This window comes from Abramis brama (assembly GCF_963993115.1).
Source record: "Abramis brama genome assembly, chromosome: 5".
Classification (NCBI taxonomy): domain Eukaryota; kingdom Metazoa; phylum Chordata; class Actinopteri; order Cypriniformes; family Leuciscidae; genus Abramis; species Abramis brama.
This window is the reverse complement of record NC_139967.1, coordinates 46,017,463-46,032,476: the sequence shown is the minus strand read 5'-3', so window position 1 is coordinate 46,032,476 and position 15,014 is coordinate 46,017,463. Positions and strand designations below refer to the sequence as shown.

Here is a 15,014-nt window from a genome sequence, read left to right as displayed (position 1 = left end):
TTAATCAGACACATAAAACAACTGAACGGACTGGTGTATTACTGATAAGGCTCACAGATGTCTGTACTATCTATATATTTCATCTTAACTGCAGCGAATGAATTGCAACTTTAACTTACAAGGCCAGCAGCCAAAATAAACTGCTTCTTTATTGACTCCCACGAATAGCCTATGTGTGAATGGAGCTGATATGAAAGATTTATCTGTTGTTGCTGGACACTCACTATTATGTCTGAATATGGCCCAGACTGAAAGGAAGGGAAAAGCTGTGACTCATTTTCTTTTTAGAGTTTCCTCTTTTTGTATCTTTCACAGCTGTATCTCCATTTTTCTCTCTCCGTCATCTTTCTTCCTGGTCACACAGATATCCATCCTCCATGACTGGATGTTCGCCTTTCTTCAGTCTTATGAGTTTTGTTGTTATTGAGTTCTTCGTCATCACAGATCTGAATAATTGTGGACTGGTCCTCATTATTTCAAGCAGCATCTCTAAAAAGGAGTAAAGGAGTCATTAAAATTCCCCCTGTGGTGAAAATCAAGCTTTTAATGTTGTTTATATGTCTATGTGGTGTTTTTAATATGCTTTAAGACAAGTGTAAATTCATAAGTCGACAGCATTGCTGAGTATTTTCTCCTTAAAACTGCAGTGAACCGAAGACAGTATCAAAAACACGCTTTGAAATCGCTGGTGTTTCTGACGTCACAAACTACCTTGTAACCAATCAGATCAACGTGTGATCATCAACGAGTGGATCTCTGAGCTGAGTGAGTGAGTGGAGGCGGGGCTCATTTGCATATTAATAGAACTGCATATACTAAATGAGGCAAGGGTGTCGAGTAACATACAACATTTTAAAGTCCAACTGAAATCAAAATTGACCCTATTTACTTTGTTAGCGCATATTACTAGTCTTATGGTGAACAATTAATCCGTGCAAGTTAAAACAGAGAAAAAAATTGTTTGCCGTCGTAATCTTTAATCAAAGTCTGAAAAGTTACTTCCGGTCTGGAATGGCGTCCCTTCTCTGATGACGTAGGTTTGAAGAATTGGTTTTGGAAACGCTTAACCACTCCCCTCAAATCGTTAGTCTGTAATGAGCGAGAGATGGAGAGGAGGAGCGCTAGAGTAAAACCCTGCCCTCTGTTCAATATTCCTTTTAACTGGGAAATACGTCACAGCACTGGAGAAAAGACGTTTGCAACTTCCGGTTCACGCGGACTTTAACTTAAGCCATGAAGACATTTTTCATTTTGGTGATCAAAGATGAGTTTTAAGGGATAAAATGATTGACTAGGGGGACTTTAAATGTCAAATGACACATTATTTTATGGGGATCTGTCAAGTCTAATTTCACCATTCAATGAATGATTTGCTTACTTTAGTAAATAAGCAAACTTGATGGTTGACTCATTTCAAACTGTGTTTGACCATGAGAATGGGACTCCTTCATTACATACACAACACATTAATAAAACTTTAGAAAACAAACAACATGGAGCTGTGGCTGCATGGCCTTCCTCTAGTGCTGTCTGAATTAGTGATTAAAACAATAAAATCACAACCAATATGAATATGAAACACTATATCTTAACAATATATTTAATTATATGTTCATATCATATGGGAAGACTGGGTAGTTGTCAAATATAGAGAAGATGCCACAATTTATGTATCTCAGTGAGGTTTTAGATAGGGATGCACAATATATCGGCCACCATATTGGTATTGGCTGATATGTTCATTTTTCAATGGTATCGTTATCGGCCCAATAAAAAAATGTGGCCGATATATTAAAGGAACACTCCACCGTTTTTTTAAATAGGGCTTATTCACTTTCTTTCCTACATTTAGATAGGTGGTCAAATGCATTTTTGTCTCAGTGCATGCATTGTTTTAGTTTGACAGGGTCGGCGCTAGCTTAGCTTAGCATAATGAATGGAATCCTTTGTTGCCAGCTAGCATGTCCTGAGTAAAAGTGATATAAAAAATAAAAAAACCCCACCTAATTACTTCTTGTGGCCTGCGTATTCACAACAAGTACAAATAGTGATGCATATTAACGCAGATATTGACTTATATATTAAGGACTATATTAGGGGGAAGCACAGGCGAAGCACTGCTACTTGGGCGTGATATCTCTTCGCCCAAGTAGCAGTGCTTCGCCTGTGCTTTCTAGTGATGGGCATTCCGGCTCTTTTCCGTGAGCCGGCTCGTTTGACTCGGCTCACTGAAAAGAGCCGGCTCTTTTTGACTCACAAACGGCTCTTTAAAAAATATATGTTTTAACTCGCTGAAAGTCCACCACACAACTGTGCAACGTGACTATTCACATATTTAATTGTCCATAACAACCCAAAAACTAGCCTGCTTGCCTTGCACATCTAATTAATGGGCAAAGTTATGACTGACTATTTTTCTTACCTTCTTTTTTTTTAACTTTTTAATGTGGATATTATTGAGCTTGTAGTTTAGCTCTTGCGTTCTTCTGAACATCTTGCGCTGCAATTGCCCGATGTCATTTCTGAGTCATATCAGACCATTATCTGTCTCTCTTTTAAATGCATATTCCACAGTGGTAGTAGGCTACGATTGGCTGTTTTAAAATATAATTAATATCGAAACAAAATAACCCAGGCGGTCTCATCTAAGAGACGTTTAGGCCTCCTCCAATAGTACTGACAGCTGGGCATAGCTTGCAGGTTTGCTTAGTAGCAAACTTTTTTCATTTGTTTGGTTCAACCGCCACCCGCCCGAATTTAATTAAAATATTATTTTTCGTCACGTCATCCGCCTGATCCGCGGTTTATCCGCATCTCTAGTGTGTGTGTGAGTTTGCTCGGCACTCCCTCATGCAGTTTAATTGGTTGACATCGCGTGTATGATTGACAGGAACAGAATGTGAGGCTGATCAGACAGTCGAAACAAATGTGTGTGCGCCTTTAGGCCTATATAATTATGTTTTTGTTGGTTTTTGAATTAGTCAATTATTTTAAATGCAATTAAAATCATTCATTATTTCATTATTAGCCTACATAATGATTTAATTTCTATAGGCTATATTTTTAAAAATAGAGTCGGCTCTTCAGATATGCGAGCCGGCTCCCGTCGTTCACCTACAAGAGCCGGCTCTTAGATCCGGCTCATTCGCGAACGACCCATCACTAGTGCTTTCCCCTAATATAGTCCCAAGTCAATATCTGCCTAGGAAATCGCGTTAATCTGCATCACTATTTGTACTTGTTGTGAATATGCAGGCCACAAGAAGTAATTAGGTGGGTTTTTAAAAATTTTTATATCACTTTTACTCAGGACATGCTAGCTGGCAACAAAGGATTCCATTCATTATGCTAAGCTAAGCTAGCGCCGACCCTGTCAAACTAAAACAATGCATGCACTGAGACAAAAATGCATTTGCCCACCTATCTAAATGTAGGAAAGAAAGTGAATAAGCCCTATTTCAAAAAACGGTGGAGTGTTCCTTTAAAGCTGATAAATAATGGATTTTTCCATCAGCTGAGCCTGAGACACTTCAGATGCGCACTGTTCAACATTTTAAATTGCTTGAAATATGGTTGGAATTCCGTCAAAAATGTAAATATAGTTAAGTGCAACACAAGTCTGAAAAATGATTCTTTATTGCTGGCGATTGTTCCATGAAGAACCCTCATCTTCCATGGAACCTTTTCATCGCACAAACGTTCTTTATAGTGTAAATTGGATTTTTAAAATGTTCTTCGCACTAGAAAAAAAAGGTTCTTTTAAGGTATGAAAGTCTCTTTGGGGAACAAAAATGGCATTGCTGCGAAAACCCCATTTTGGAACCTTTCTTGTTTTTTTTATCTATGTTGGTATCAAATACCAAATTCAATAAAAAATGTCTTAAAGTAGCCTATTTTTTGGCTGTTCTTATGCAGTATTTTATGTTTTATTATTGTTTAATTATTTAACGATTGCTGAAAAGCTTTTAAATAACCTATTGGTGGTTGAGGAGAGATTCACTAGTTATATTTTTTATTATTATTATTATTAAAGTCGAGTGACGCTTGAGTTGTGCGCGTGATGGGCGACACCTGCCGCTCCCGTGGGACTGTTGTCATGGTCACGCGTATGCGCGGGCACTATAGCGCCCTACAGTGCGCGCTAAAACACCCGGGAAAGACCCCGTTTACAAGCACACTTCCACCTGAAAACACTGCATTTCCACTGAGACACCGTATGTTACAGTAGGATGCCGATCATGTGGGGAAATCTTTCAGTACAGCATCCATCCCAGCTGTAGAGAATCCTTCGGTGTGTTTGATCAGAGATGTCTAGATTAAGTGACTCTGGCTTTGAGGAAGAGCTTCAGATTTCTCCAGTAAAGGCATGGCATGAGTGTGATTATGAGGAGAGTTGCTTCATCATCCAGAGACACAATGAGCTGCAGTTCCTCGCGCAAAACTGCCTGGCACATCAACCTCAGGTGAGTCGCACGATCACACCTCATACACACTTAAATAGCGTTCGTTCTGTATTAGTATTCAAAGAAACACATTTATTCAGAAACGAAGCATTAAATTGATTATAAATTGATTTGAGCATTAAAAAATTATAATATTAGTATTACAAAATATTTGTATTCAAAAAGGGATAGTTCAAAATAGACCCAAAAATTTACTCACCCTCATCTCGCTCCAAACCCATACTACTTTGGTTCATCTTTTTTTATTAAATCTGAGAGATTTCTGTCCCTCCATTGACAGCTACGCAACTAACTTACCACTTTGACGCTTCAAAACGTTCATAAAGAGATCGTACAACTATCCACATGAATCGAGCGGATTAGTTAAGATTTTTTTGAAGAGACTCGATCGCTTTATTTGATGAACAGATTGATTTTAGGGCTTTTGACAGAATTTTCATTTTTGGGTGAACTATCCCTTTAAAAGCAGCAGTCTGGAGTTATGATCCTGAAAAGTCAGCTTTGATCACAGGAATAAATTACATTTATATAGGCTATATATTCACATAGAAAACTATTTCACAGTATTTTCACTTGTTTAATCAACAGCTGAATATGATGATATTGGAATTTTAGTTTGGGGGATAAAAATGAGCAAAATCATCTTAAATTAACAGGGCTGCGTTCAGGTCCAAAATTGTCATGCCCTTCAATCACTAACTTTTTTTATTTTTATTTTTTTATCACTAACTTCCCTCCGTCTCCGTCTCGTTCACTCGGATACGTCACATTGCTTACGTTGCATGAGTGCCCACTACTGGCGGAACCTTTGAATTGGAACGTGTCCTTGATCACTTAGAATTCACTATGGGGTTGATTTATTATTTATTTTTTTCCCATACGAAATTGTTTAATGCAGCATTCTATATTTATATAGGTGTATTTGAGTTGTTTCATTTTTTTATTTAATTTTTATAATTAATATATCGTAGAGTGGTGGGGTAAATTAAACGCAATATGCGTTGACGTCACAATCGTGTTGCATTGTGGTATATGGAGCTGCCTGAAGTGTACATATGAAGTAGACTCGCTCCCTTGGTCAAAATCGAGGGAGCGAGCCGGGTCTGTCCATTCCCTCGTCCACTTCACGAAGTGGAACCATAGGAGTGGAACGCACTTCAAAATGGCGGCCGGGATTCCCCCGAGGGGAAGTGCTTGGGGCAGTTCGCAAGTGCGTGTCTTAAAGTGGATTGGAACGCAGCCCAGGAAATCCCAATAGATAGGTTTCCGATGACGTCACATTTCTCCCGCAACTCCTTACGGCGCCATCTTGTGTGTCAAGTGGGTCAAGCGTTTGTGTTACGGAGCATGATAATACCCTGAATCGGCATTATTCTGAACATAAAAATCATACGATTATTCTCCGTTTGGCTTGAGTTAATGTTCAGTGCTGCTCTTGTGAACATTTAGAGGTTTTGTGCTCTGGAGATGTGACACTTTATCTAATAATTTCCAAGATGGGCTAGCTAAATGCGCTAGCTAGCTATAATCAGCTGTCAAATCGCTGTACCCAGGCGGCTACTATCGACACAGCCCTTGAGAGGTGTTGGCTGGGCAGAAGCACACTCTGACGATTGTCCACCTTCATCACTTTCTCTGTGGCCACATCAGCTAGTCGAGCACATCGCTCCGTGCCTCTGCTCTCCATCTCTCTCCTAAGTTACACTAAATTAGCTCGGAGCGTTGTGTTGTTGTTGTTTTACCCAGATGGTGTTGTCTTGACACTGAGTCTAAATGTACCATATAATAAGGGCTGTGCAGATATCAGCCGCCTGGCTACAGCGATGTGAACTGTCAATGCAGGGCTCCAGACTAACATTTCCACGAGGGAGAGAGAGCAAGACAGCGCTTAGTTTGGAGACGGTGAAGTCTTGTTTACATGTTCGCCTGGCTCCGAAGAGAGAGAGAGAGAGTGCGCGCGCGCGACCGGCTCTCTCTCTATCTGCTCGTTCTTTCAGTTAAACATGCACCCAGTTCATCTACATTACTCACCGATCAAATAAGACTTTGGCGGGACAAAAATTCACTTTGGCGGGCGCTAAAACAAGTTCAATGCAGGAGAATTCATGCGTGAATTTAACTGAGTAGTGTATGACCATGCACTCGCACAAATGCGACCACATAAAATTTTAACTCGGACATTCTAACAAAATAATTGTATGCTTCCAGAGACTTTCTTCTTCTTAATTTGTCATCGTTATCTCAACACAAAAGAGTCAAAAATACTTTATATTAACTGGCTTTCTATTAATGCAGCACAGTGAATGAGCCGTGTCTCCCAGTGGCTTACTGACAGCTTTGACACACAACATGGCGGCGCGCCGCAGAGGATAATGGGTAATTCGAGAAACGGAAACCCATCTATTGCTGTATCTGAATAAACAGGAGATTGAAATGCTTTGATTAAACATGACCAATAAACACACAACTGCCTTATTCTGTGTAAGAAGCCACATCATCTCACAGAAGGGTGAGCTCAACTGTCGTTATGAAGTGAGTTTTGGAGTAAAAGCATGTTATTAAATGTCTTTTGTTGGACAAGAGGTTATTAAATGCTTCTCGTGTTTGCTGTTTGAGGCGTGTTGCTTTTTCAAATGCACATTAAAGTGATTCAAACTCACAGTGCTTTCAGATGGAGCAGCGTTTACAGAGCCGTACGTCAATGACAAACTGCACATACAAAATTATCGCAGCCTTTGCGATTTCAAAATCGCAATAAGCCATCTCGATTTAAGTGCGACTACGTGGAAATTGCGATTAATCGTGCAGCCCTAGATTTAAAGAAACATACAACACTACTGTAGAGAAAACAAGCATTTGTACTTGTGACCTATAGGCTGCGTCCGAAATCACATACTCTTTTACTTACTTATTTTGAGCAAGTAATAACTTCACAACATCTAAAAAAGTATGTTTAATCTGGTATGAATGTAATCCGGACGTACTACATTCGCCATGTTGTCATTACCATGTGACCTGCGTCAGTTGCATGGCTTCACTGCCATTCATAAATCCTCTCCCGTGGCCTCATGGGATAGTAAAGTGTCCATCATATACACTTCAGAATCTCACAGGAAGTAGTAGGTCATCCGGGGACTTTTTGTCTACTCTTTTATGAGTGTACTGACACTTTTTTTTGGTCACGTACTGTTTTAGTATGGGAAATGTAATATTGTACACAGCCCTAGATATCCTTCTGACAACTAGCCAGTCTCCTCTATTACTGTTGTTGTTCTTACTGTTATCAATGATATTATTGCTTTGCCTGGTAATTTTTACATGATTTCTTTATATCCTGGTAGATTACGGCAGAGGCTCGCAGCAAACTGGTCAGCTGGCTCATAGCTGTGCACAGACAGCTCAAACTGTCTTTTGAGTCCTGCTGTTTGGCTGTTAATATCATGGACCGTTTCTTGATCACGACCTCAGTCGCTGCAGACTGCTTCCAGTTACTGGGAGTGACGTCTTTACTGATCGCCACTAAACAGGTGGAGTCTTTTCCTCAGCAGTTTCATTGTGCGTTTCTGATTCATGAGTTTCTGGTTATTGTTATTAAAGGGATAGTTCACCCAAAATTGAAAATTATTCCATAATTTATTCACCCTCAATCCATCCTAGGTGTATATGACTTTCTTCTTTAAGCCGAATACAATCAGAGTAGTATTAAAAATATCCAGACTCTGCCAAGCTTTATAATGGCAGTGAATGGAGGATGAGATTTTGAAGCCCAAAAAAGTGCATCCATCCATGATAAAAGTAAATGCGAAGCGATGCGTTTGTGTACGAAAAATATCCATATTTATAACTTTATCAACTAAAATAACTAGCTTCCGGCAGACGGCCTATGCAAGTCGACTTACACTAGAGTAATACTTGACGATGAATGACGTAGGATGTAGGAGTAGCGTAAGCTTTGACGCCTCTCGCGGTCCAAACAAATAGAGCTGTGCTACAAACTGAAGCACCTTTCCACTTATATAGAAATCCTCCCACATTTCTCATTCCACATTTAAAACTGTTGTTTTAGACGTCTAATTCGTGACTGGTGTTTTGTTTTGCTCTATCCTCTGAGCTTCAGCGTTTGTCATTACGTCAGGTCAAGGGTCACTCTTTCTCCGTAAATCGATGCGTACGGCCGTCTGCCAGAAGCCATTTTAGTTGATAAAGTTTTAAATATGGATATTTTTCTATTAATCTCTACACAAATGCATCACTTCACTTCAGTAGGCCTTTATTAACCCCTTGGGGCCGTGTGGATTTACTTTTATCATGGATGGATGCACTTTTTTGGGCTTCAAAATCTCATCCAGTCATTATAAAGCTTGGAAGAGCCAGGACATTTTTTTCTTCTTCAATGTTTTATTTCTTATTTTTACTAAAAGAAAAATATATACATTATACATCATTTAAGAACCAAGAATAAAACAGAACAGATAAGGACCCCCCTTATCACTTCTCAAGAAGTGAACAGAGAGCAATAACATCAGACTGGGATCTGCGTAGATTATAATCTTGACTAACAACTCCAAATATGGCTTTCATTTTTGGGTGAACTATCCCTTTAAGTCCTACTGAAGTGTGTCAAAACACTCTAAAGTTCAACTAAATGCATTTAATACGAACTATAACACATTTTAATTTAATTGCATTAACATGTAGTCAAGTGTACTCTATTTAAAAGCATGCTAAAGTGTTCTTCTTTTTCACAAGGGTTAGTACACACTATTCAGACACAATGGATCACAAATATGGACACAGTGTGTAATTCTGATCTTTGTGTTTTCCAGGTTGAAGTGTATTCGCCTCGCATCACACAACTTCTGTCGCTTTGTTGCAACTCTTTTTCCAGGGAACAGCTGTGCAATCTCGAATGCCTGGTCCTTCTCAGACTCAATTTTAGACTGGCTGCACCAACTCTGGCTTTCTTTCTGGACTATTTCACCAGTCGCCTTACTGGATGCCAGAGTGGTGGAGCCATCGATGAGATGGTCAGTACCCCGGATACAGAAGCATGGCAGGAGCACAGAGCTGTTGAGATCAACTGGAAATGGTTGGCTTGCAAAGTGTGTGAACTGAGTCTGGCTGACTACACATTCAACAAGTATATGCCTTCTGTGATTGTGCAGTGTGCTGTGAAACTGGCAAAAGATCTGCTGAAGACACAGTCAGTGCAGTCCACAGACTCATCGAAGACATCCGAGTCTTTCTGTTCTGAAGAGTATCCACCATTGACCTGTGAAAATCAGGTGTTATTTCAGCAGTGCACAGACGATCTGAAACTGTTGGTTTCTCTTAATCAAGACGCAGTCCAGGACCTCTTAAGTCTATAATCCATTATCATGCTGTAAAATGATCACATGGAAAATTTGCTTAAAAATGCAAAGATCCCTGCTGAAAAATCCAGCATGAATTTCACGTTGGTCCAGGCTGGTTTATGCAGGTTTAGCTGGTGGAAAAGCACAGTCATGTTGTTCTCAAGCAAAACTGAGCTGGTGTATCTGGTGTATCCAGCATCCCATGATGGTCCCAGCATGCAAAACATTCCTTATGCTGGTGATTTTTCACCAGGGATGCTGAAATTGACCACACTGAATTCTTTAGTACTCCATATGACTCAAAAAGCTGATTTAAAGGGATAGTTCACCCAAAAATGATCCCATAATTTACTCCCCGTCAAGCCACCCTAGGTGTAAATGATTTTCTTCTTCAGCCGAACACACAATCCGTTACATAAAAAAATACCCTGGATCTTCCAAGCTTCAAATGGGAGTGAATAGTAACTGAGATGTTGAAGCCCAAAAGTGCATCCATCCATCATTAAAGAAATCCATACGGCTCCAGGGGTTAATAAAGGCCTTCTGAAGCTAAGCCATGTGTTTGTATAAGAAAAATATCCATATTTATGACTTTATAAACTTTAATCATCACTAGCTTCCGGTAACGGCTGTACGCGAGTCTAGTTCCGGCGGAAAAGTGACCTTTGACCTCGCACAAGCTCCTCCCACATTTCTCTTTAAAAAATCTCATTTTAGACTTCTAATTCGTGACCGGTGTTTTGTTTTGCTCTCTCCTCTGCACTTCCGCGTTCATCAATACGTCATGTGTCGGGTCAGAGGTCACTCGTCATGCGTCGGGTCAGAGGTCACTCTTCCGTCGAAACTAGACTTGTGTATGGCCGTTACCGGAAGCCAGTGATTATTTTTTTATAAAGTTATAAATATGTTTATTATTCGTACAAAAATGCATCGCTGTGCTTCAGAAGGACTTTATTAACCCCCCCGGAGCCATATGGATTACTTTTATCATGGATGGATGCATTTTTTGGGGCTCCAAAATCTAAGGTACCATTCACTGCCATTATAAAGCTTGGAAGAGCCAGGATATTTTTTAATATAACTCTGATTGTGTTCGGTTGAAAGAAGAAAGCCATGTACATCTAGGATGTTTTGAGGGTGAATAAATTATGGGATAATTTTCATTTTTGGGTGAACTGACCCTTTAAAGGGTGCATTTATAATACACATAAAACAATATACAGTACTTTTCATGCAGTCAAGCAGTATTTGTCCCAAAAATATTTATACAAAACGGTTTTATTTTAAATATGTAGAATAAATTTCATTTATGTAGAATCAAAGTTTTGTAATTTCTGTTTGTAATAACTCATTGAAGAAGAACTGATGTGAAAATGCAATCTGAACTTAAATTGTTGTAATTAATAAATGCTTTCTTTGGAATACAGACCTAAGGCTGGTCTCTTTTTAAAGAAGATCCTCAGCAGATTATTGACAGTGAAAAGGGAAGGGTAAAAAAAGTTATAGAAGTTTAATTTTACCGTAAAGCAAATGTACTGCACTAAACATTTTCATTCAAAACATATTTTACAAAATAATTTGGACTCTAAAATTGCTAAAAAAAATCAAAGCCATATATATCTAACCAAGCTGTGTTCCAAATTTGAAGTTTATATCACAATAATTGAAGTTCCTATGAGATTTTTGGTGCGTTCAAGTCCTCCTGGGAAGTTCATACTTATGAGGGTGGGAACTAAAGTCGTGTTCAATTCACTTTCGTAGGAGCAAGATGGCGGTGTACTTTCTCTTAATTAATTGCACAAAAATACTGCAAGGTTCTTAAACTCTAGTTCTAAAAAATTAAGGACAAAGAAATGTGCACAAGTGTGCTTTGCTTTTTTATGTTTTTAATTAATGTATGAAGCTTTATCATTACATATTACATTGTTATATTATAATGCCATCAAATTCTGTGCAGGCAATTAGCTTAATGCGCTGTAAATAGAAAAGCCTGACAATATCACTGCTAAATACCTTTCGGTATTGTGGTATTCCGCCATGTTTCTCACTGAAACGCACCCAACTCTAAAGATCGGGGTTTAAAGAAAATCCCGAGCTCCCCACTCGTATTTACGACATTGTGGTGGAGTTCATGTGCGTTCAAGTCGTAAATACGATCTTCATGAGATGACTTGAACGCACCATTTGTTTAGGCACTATATCAAATAGCCACCAGGTGACAACCACAATTTTTTTACCTGTTCTCCTGTAACAAATTTTTTTGGGTTAGCTATCACTTTAAGAACTAGTCTGATCCAGTCGGTCTTTTCAGATTCAAATGAGACCAATCCACCTTTTATGTGACTTGGAAAATGATGAAATGTCTTTAGACTAACTTGTAAGACCAGTCTAAACAGTTTATGCAACCGGCCACTGGGCTTTAATGAACTAATGATATGTTTACCTATATTCTTCATACTAATTTGATAATGTTTCTAATTGTTTCTTGTAGTTACCTATCTATCTTGCTGCAGGCCATGTGAGTGGCTTCATTGCACAAGTCGTTTAGTCAGCAGACAGGGCGTGGAGGAAATTAAGTGAAATGAAAAAAAGAAAGAATAACATAGTCTTCATAGTTGACAGATCGCAGTGAGTGACACATTATACACCTACTGAAAGAAACAAAAAACAAACAATGTAATAATTTGTTACACCAATCACAGAGTAACATTCTCATTTGAGCGTGTGAGGTTTTGAATTTGCCGGCCTGTTATTGGCTGGCGGTGTTTGAGGGGCGGGGCTTCAACTCAAATCACTCACCGCTTGTGACTCCGAAGGCATGTAGTCTGACTGACTGTCTGTCTGTGAACCGTGAAACGGTTGGAGTTTGTATGGAAACAAACGGCTTCCGTTAATTAGCGAGGATATTTTATAATTTTTTAGGCTTTTTTCATTAGGCTGTAGCACAGACGTGTTGTTCGGGTTATTTTAGAGAGCCTCTCACAAAGCATCCGAACCGAGACATACTCTTTTTTAATGTATTCATAGTGAGCCTTTCTATTATGTGTATATGACGGTTTATTTAACAAGTGTTTTACACTCGTACCGAATGAACTAGCCATTCAAAGCGATAATAAAACGTCGGAGAAGATGTCAGAGAAGAGATACTCCAGCATGGACGAGTCCTCGCTCCGCAATCTGGTGAGTTCAGCTCCACAAATGTCACTTTTCTTCAGGTATAACAGATTAGCTTTAGCGTCACTTTGGTTTTGGACCGGATTCTTTAATAATAATGCTAAAAACAATGGCATTTGCTTTATCTAGTGTTCACATCCGTATGATAAAACTGCTCGTGTAAACAATATTCGAACTCTAGCACGTGCCATGTTGTAAAGCGGTTAAAACTTAACGAGGTCCATTTGAAAAGTTTCTTATAGTTAAACCTTAACAATAACACCGATGATGATGATGATGATGATGATTATGCTGTTGCCAATAATAATGTATTTATTTTCAATGCCAAAATCTAAAATTTTATAAACGTTTGTCCAACTTCTCTATGTTTTTTTTTTTTTAAATTATTATTATTAAAAACTTAAATTCTTACTTGGGAGAAAAAAAAACCTTACTTGGGAGATTTATAGTGAAAAACAGACTTGCAAAAAAGCAGATTTATAAAATCTAGAAATACCAATTGATTTCAGTATCAGTCAGGTTTTATGTAAAAGCATTTCTAGTTTGCAGACATAACATGATTCTAATAGATAAATAATTAAATTCTGAAATAAAGATGTTAACAGCACATTTGAGAAATATGATTAAAATGCTCACTCACATGAGATGAGACATCAGTGTAGAGAAAAAAAAGCTATTTTATATGGCCACTTTATGATCATTCAAGTCATAGAGATGATTGTGGTTAGTTCACTCAAAAATGAAAACTCACATCATTTACTCACCCTCAAGACTTTTGTTCATCTTCAGAACACAATTGGAGATCTTTTTGATGAAATCTGAGAGATTTCTGTCCCTCCATTGACAGCTACGCAACTACCACTTTGACGCTTCAAAACTTTCATAAAGAGATCGTAAAACGAATCCATATGAAGTAAGCGGTTTAGTCCCAAGTTTTCTAAAGAGACTCGATTTATATGATGAACAGATTGAATTGAGGCTTTTATTCACATATAAACATAGATCAGTGAACATTAAAGGAATAGTTCACTTTAAAATGAAAATTCTGTCATCATATACTCACCCTCATGTTGTTTCAAACCTGTATGAATTTCTTTCTTCTGCTGAACAGAAAGGAAGATATTTAGAAGAATGTCAGTAACCAGACAGTTTCTGGGTCCCATTGACTTCCATAGTAGGAAGAAAATATACTATGGAAGTCAATGGGACCCAGAAACTGTCTGGTTACTGACATTCTTCTAAATATCTTCCTTTGTGTTCAGCAGAAGAAAGAAATTCATACAGGTTTGAAACAACATGAGGGTGAGTATATGATGACAGAATTTTCATTTTAAAGTGAACTATTCCTTTAACAGAAGCTCAACCGAACTTGCTTGACGTGCGAGAACAAACCTCATAGTTGATAAATGTTTATGTGTGAATAAAAGCCTATATTCAGTCTGTTCATCATATAAAGTGATCGTGTCTCTTCAGAAAATTTAGACTAAACAGCACAATTCATATTGTTTTAGATCTTTTTGAAGCGTCAAAGTGGTAGTTGCGTAGCTGTCAATGGAGGGACAGAAATTAAAAAAGATCTTCATTTGTGTTCAGATGATGAACGAGTCTTACGGGTTTGGAATGACATGAGGATGAGTAATTGATGACAGAATTTAAATTTTTTGGTGAACTAGGCTAACCCTGTACTGAATGTACACAATTTATATACTACAGACAGAACATAACAACAGAGCAATGAGTCAGCAGCGCAGTCTAGAGTGATGGCACAGATCAGCACATGTGTGATCCACCAGACAGTCTAAACAGAATAAGTATGAGTGGAAAAATGAAATGTCCAACAAGTAGTCTCACATAACACAGCTTGAGTCAGTGTGTGCAATTTGAGACTGACGAAAAAGAACCAAACAAACACATGAGGTGTGAAAGCAGCAGGAGATAGTAAACAAGCGTCAATCATGCCTCCAGGTGGATAGATGTCAGGATAAAGTCCTAAATGTTTGGGAGTCAGAGTCAGCTAAACGCA

The 15,014-nt window shown here is 38.5% G+C and overlaps 2 protein-coding genes across 4 annotated transcripts in view; both read left to right on the top strand.

Annotated features, from left to right (window-relative positions):
• Positions 1-4,307: 4,307 nt before the first annotated feature.
• ccno (cyclin O) lies at positions 4,308-9,832 on the top strand (the record flags this gene model as incomplete). The annotated part of the gene is made up of 3 exons (XM_084115572.1): positions 4,308-4,463; positions 7,805-7,990; positions 9,290-9,832. 3 exons carry the CDS (start codon positions 4,308-4,310, stop codon positions 9,830-9,832), a joined length of 885 nt encoding a protein of 294 aa, XP_083971698.1.
• Positions 9,833-12,610: 2,778 nt separating this feature from the next.
• The window catches only part of smtnb (smoothelin b), a 78,573-nt gene continuing 76,169 nt past the window's right edge, over positions 12,611-15,014 (top strand). For all 3 annotated transcript variants that reach the window (XM_084113847.1, XM_084113846.1, XM_084113850.1), the window contains exon 1: positions 12,611-12,997. In XM_084113847.1, the coding sequence (XP_083969973.1) occupies positions 12,947-12,997 (51 nt within the window). In that variant the 5' untranslated portion in view covers positions 12,611-12,946. The remainder of the gene's footprint in view (positions 12,998-15,014) is intronic.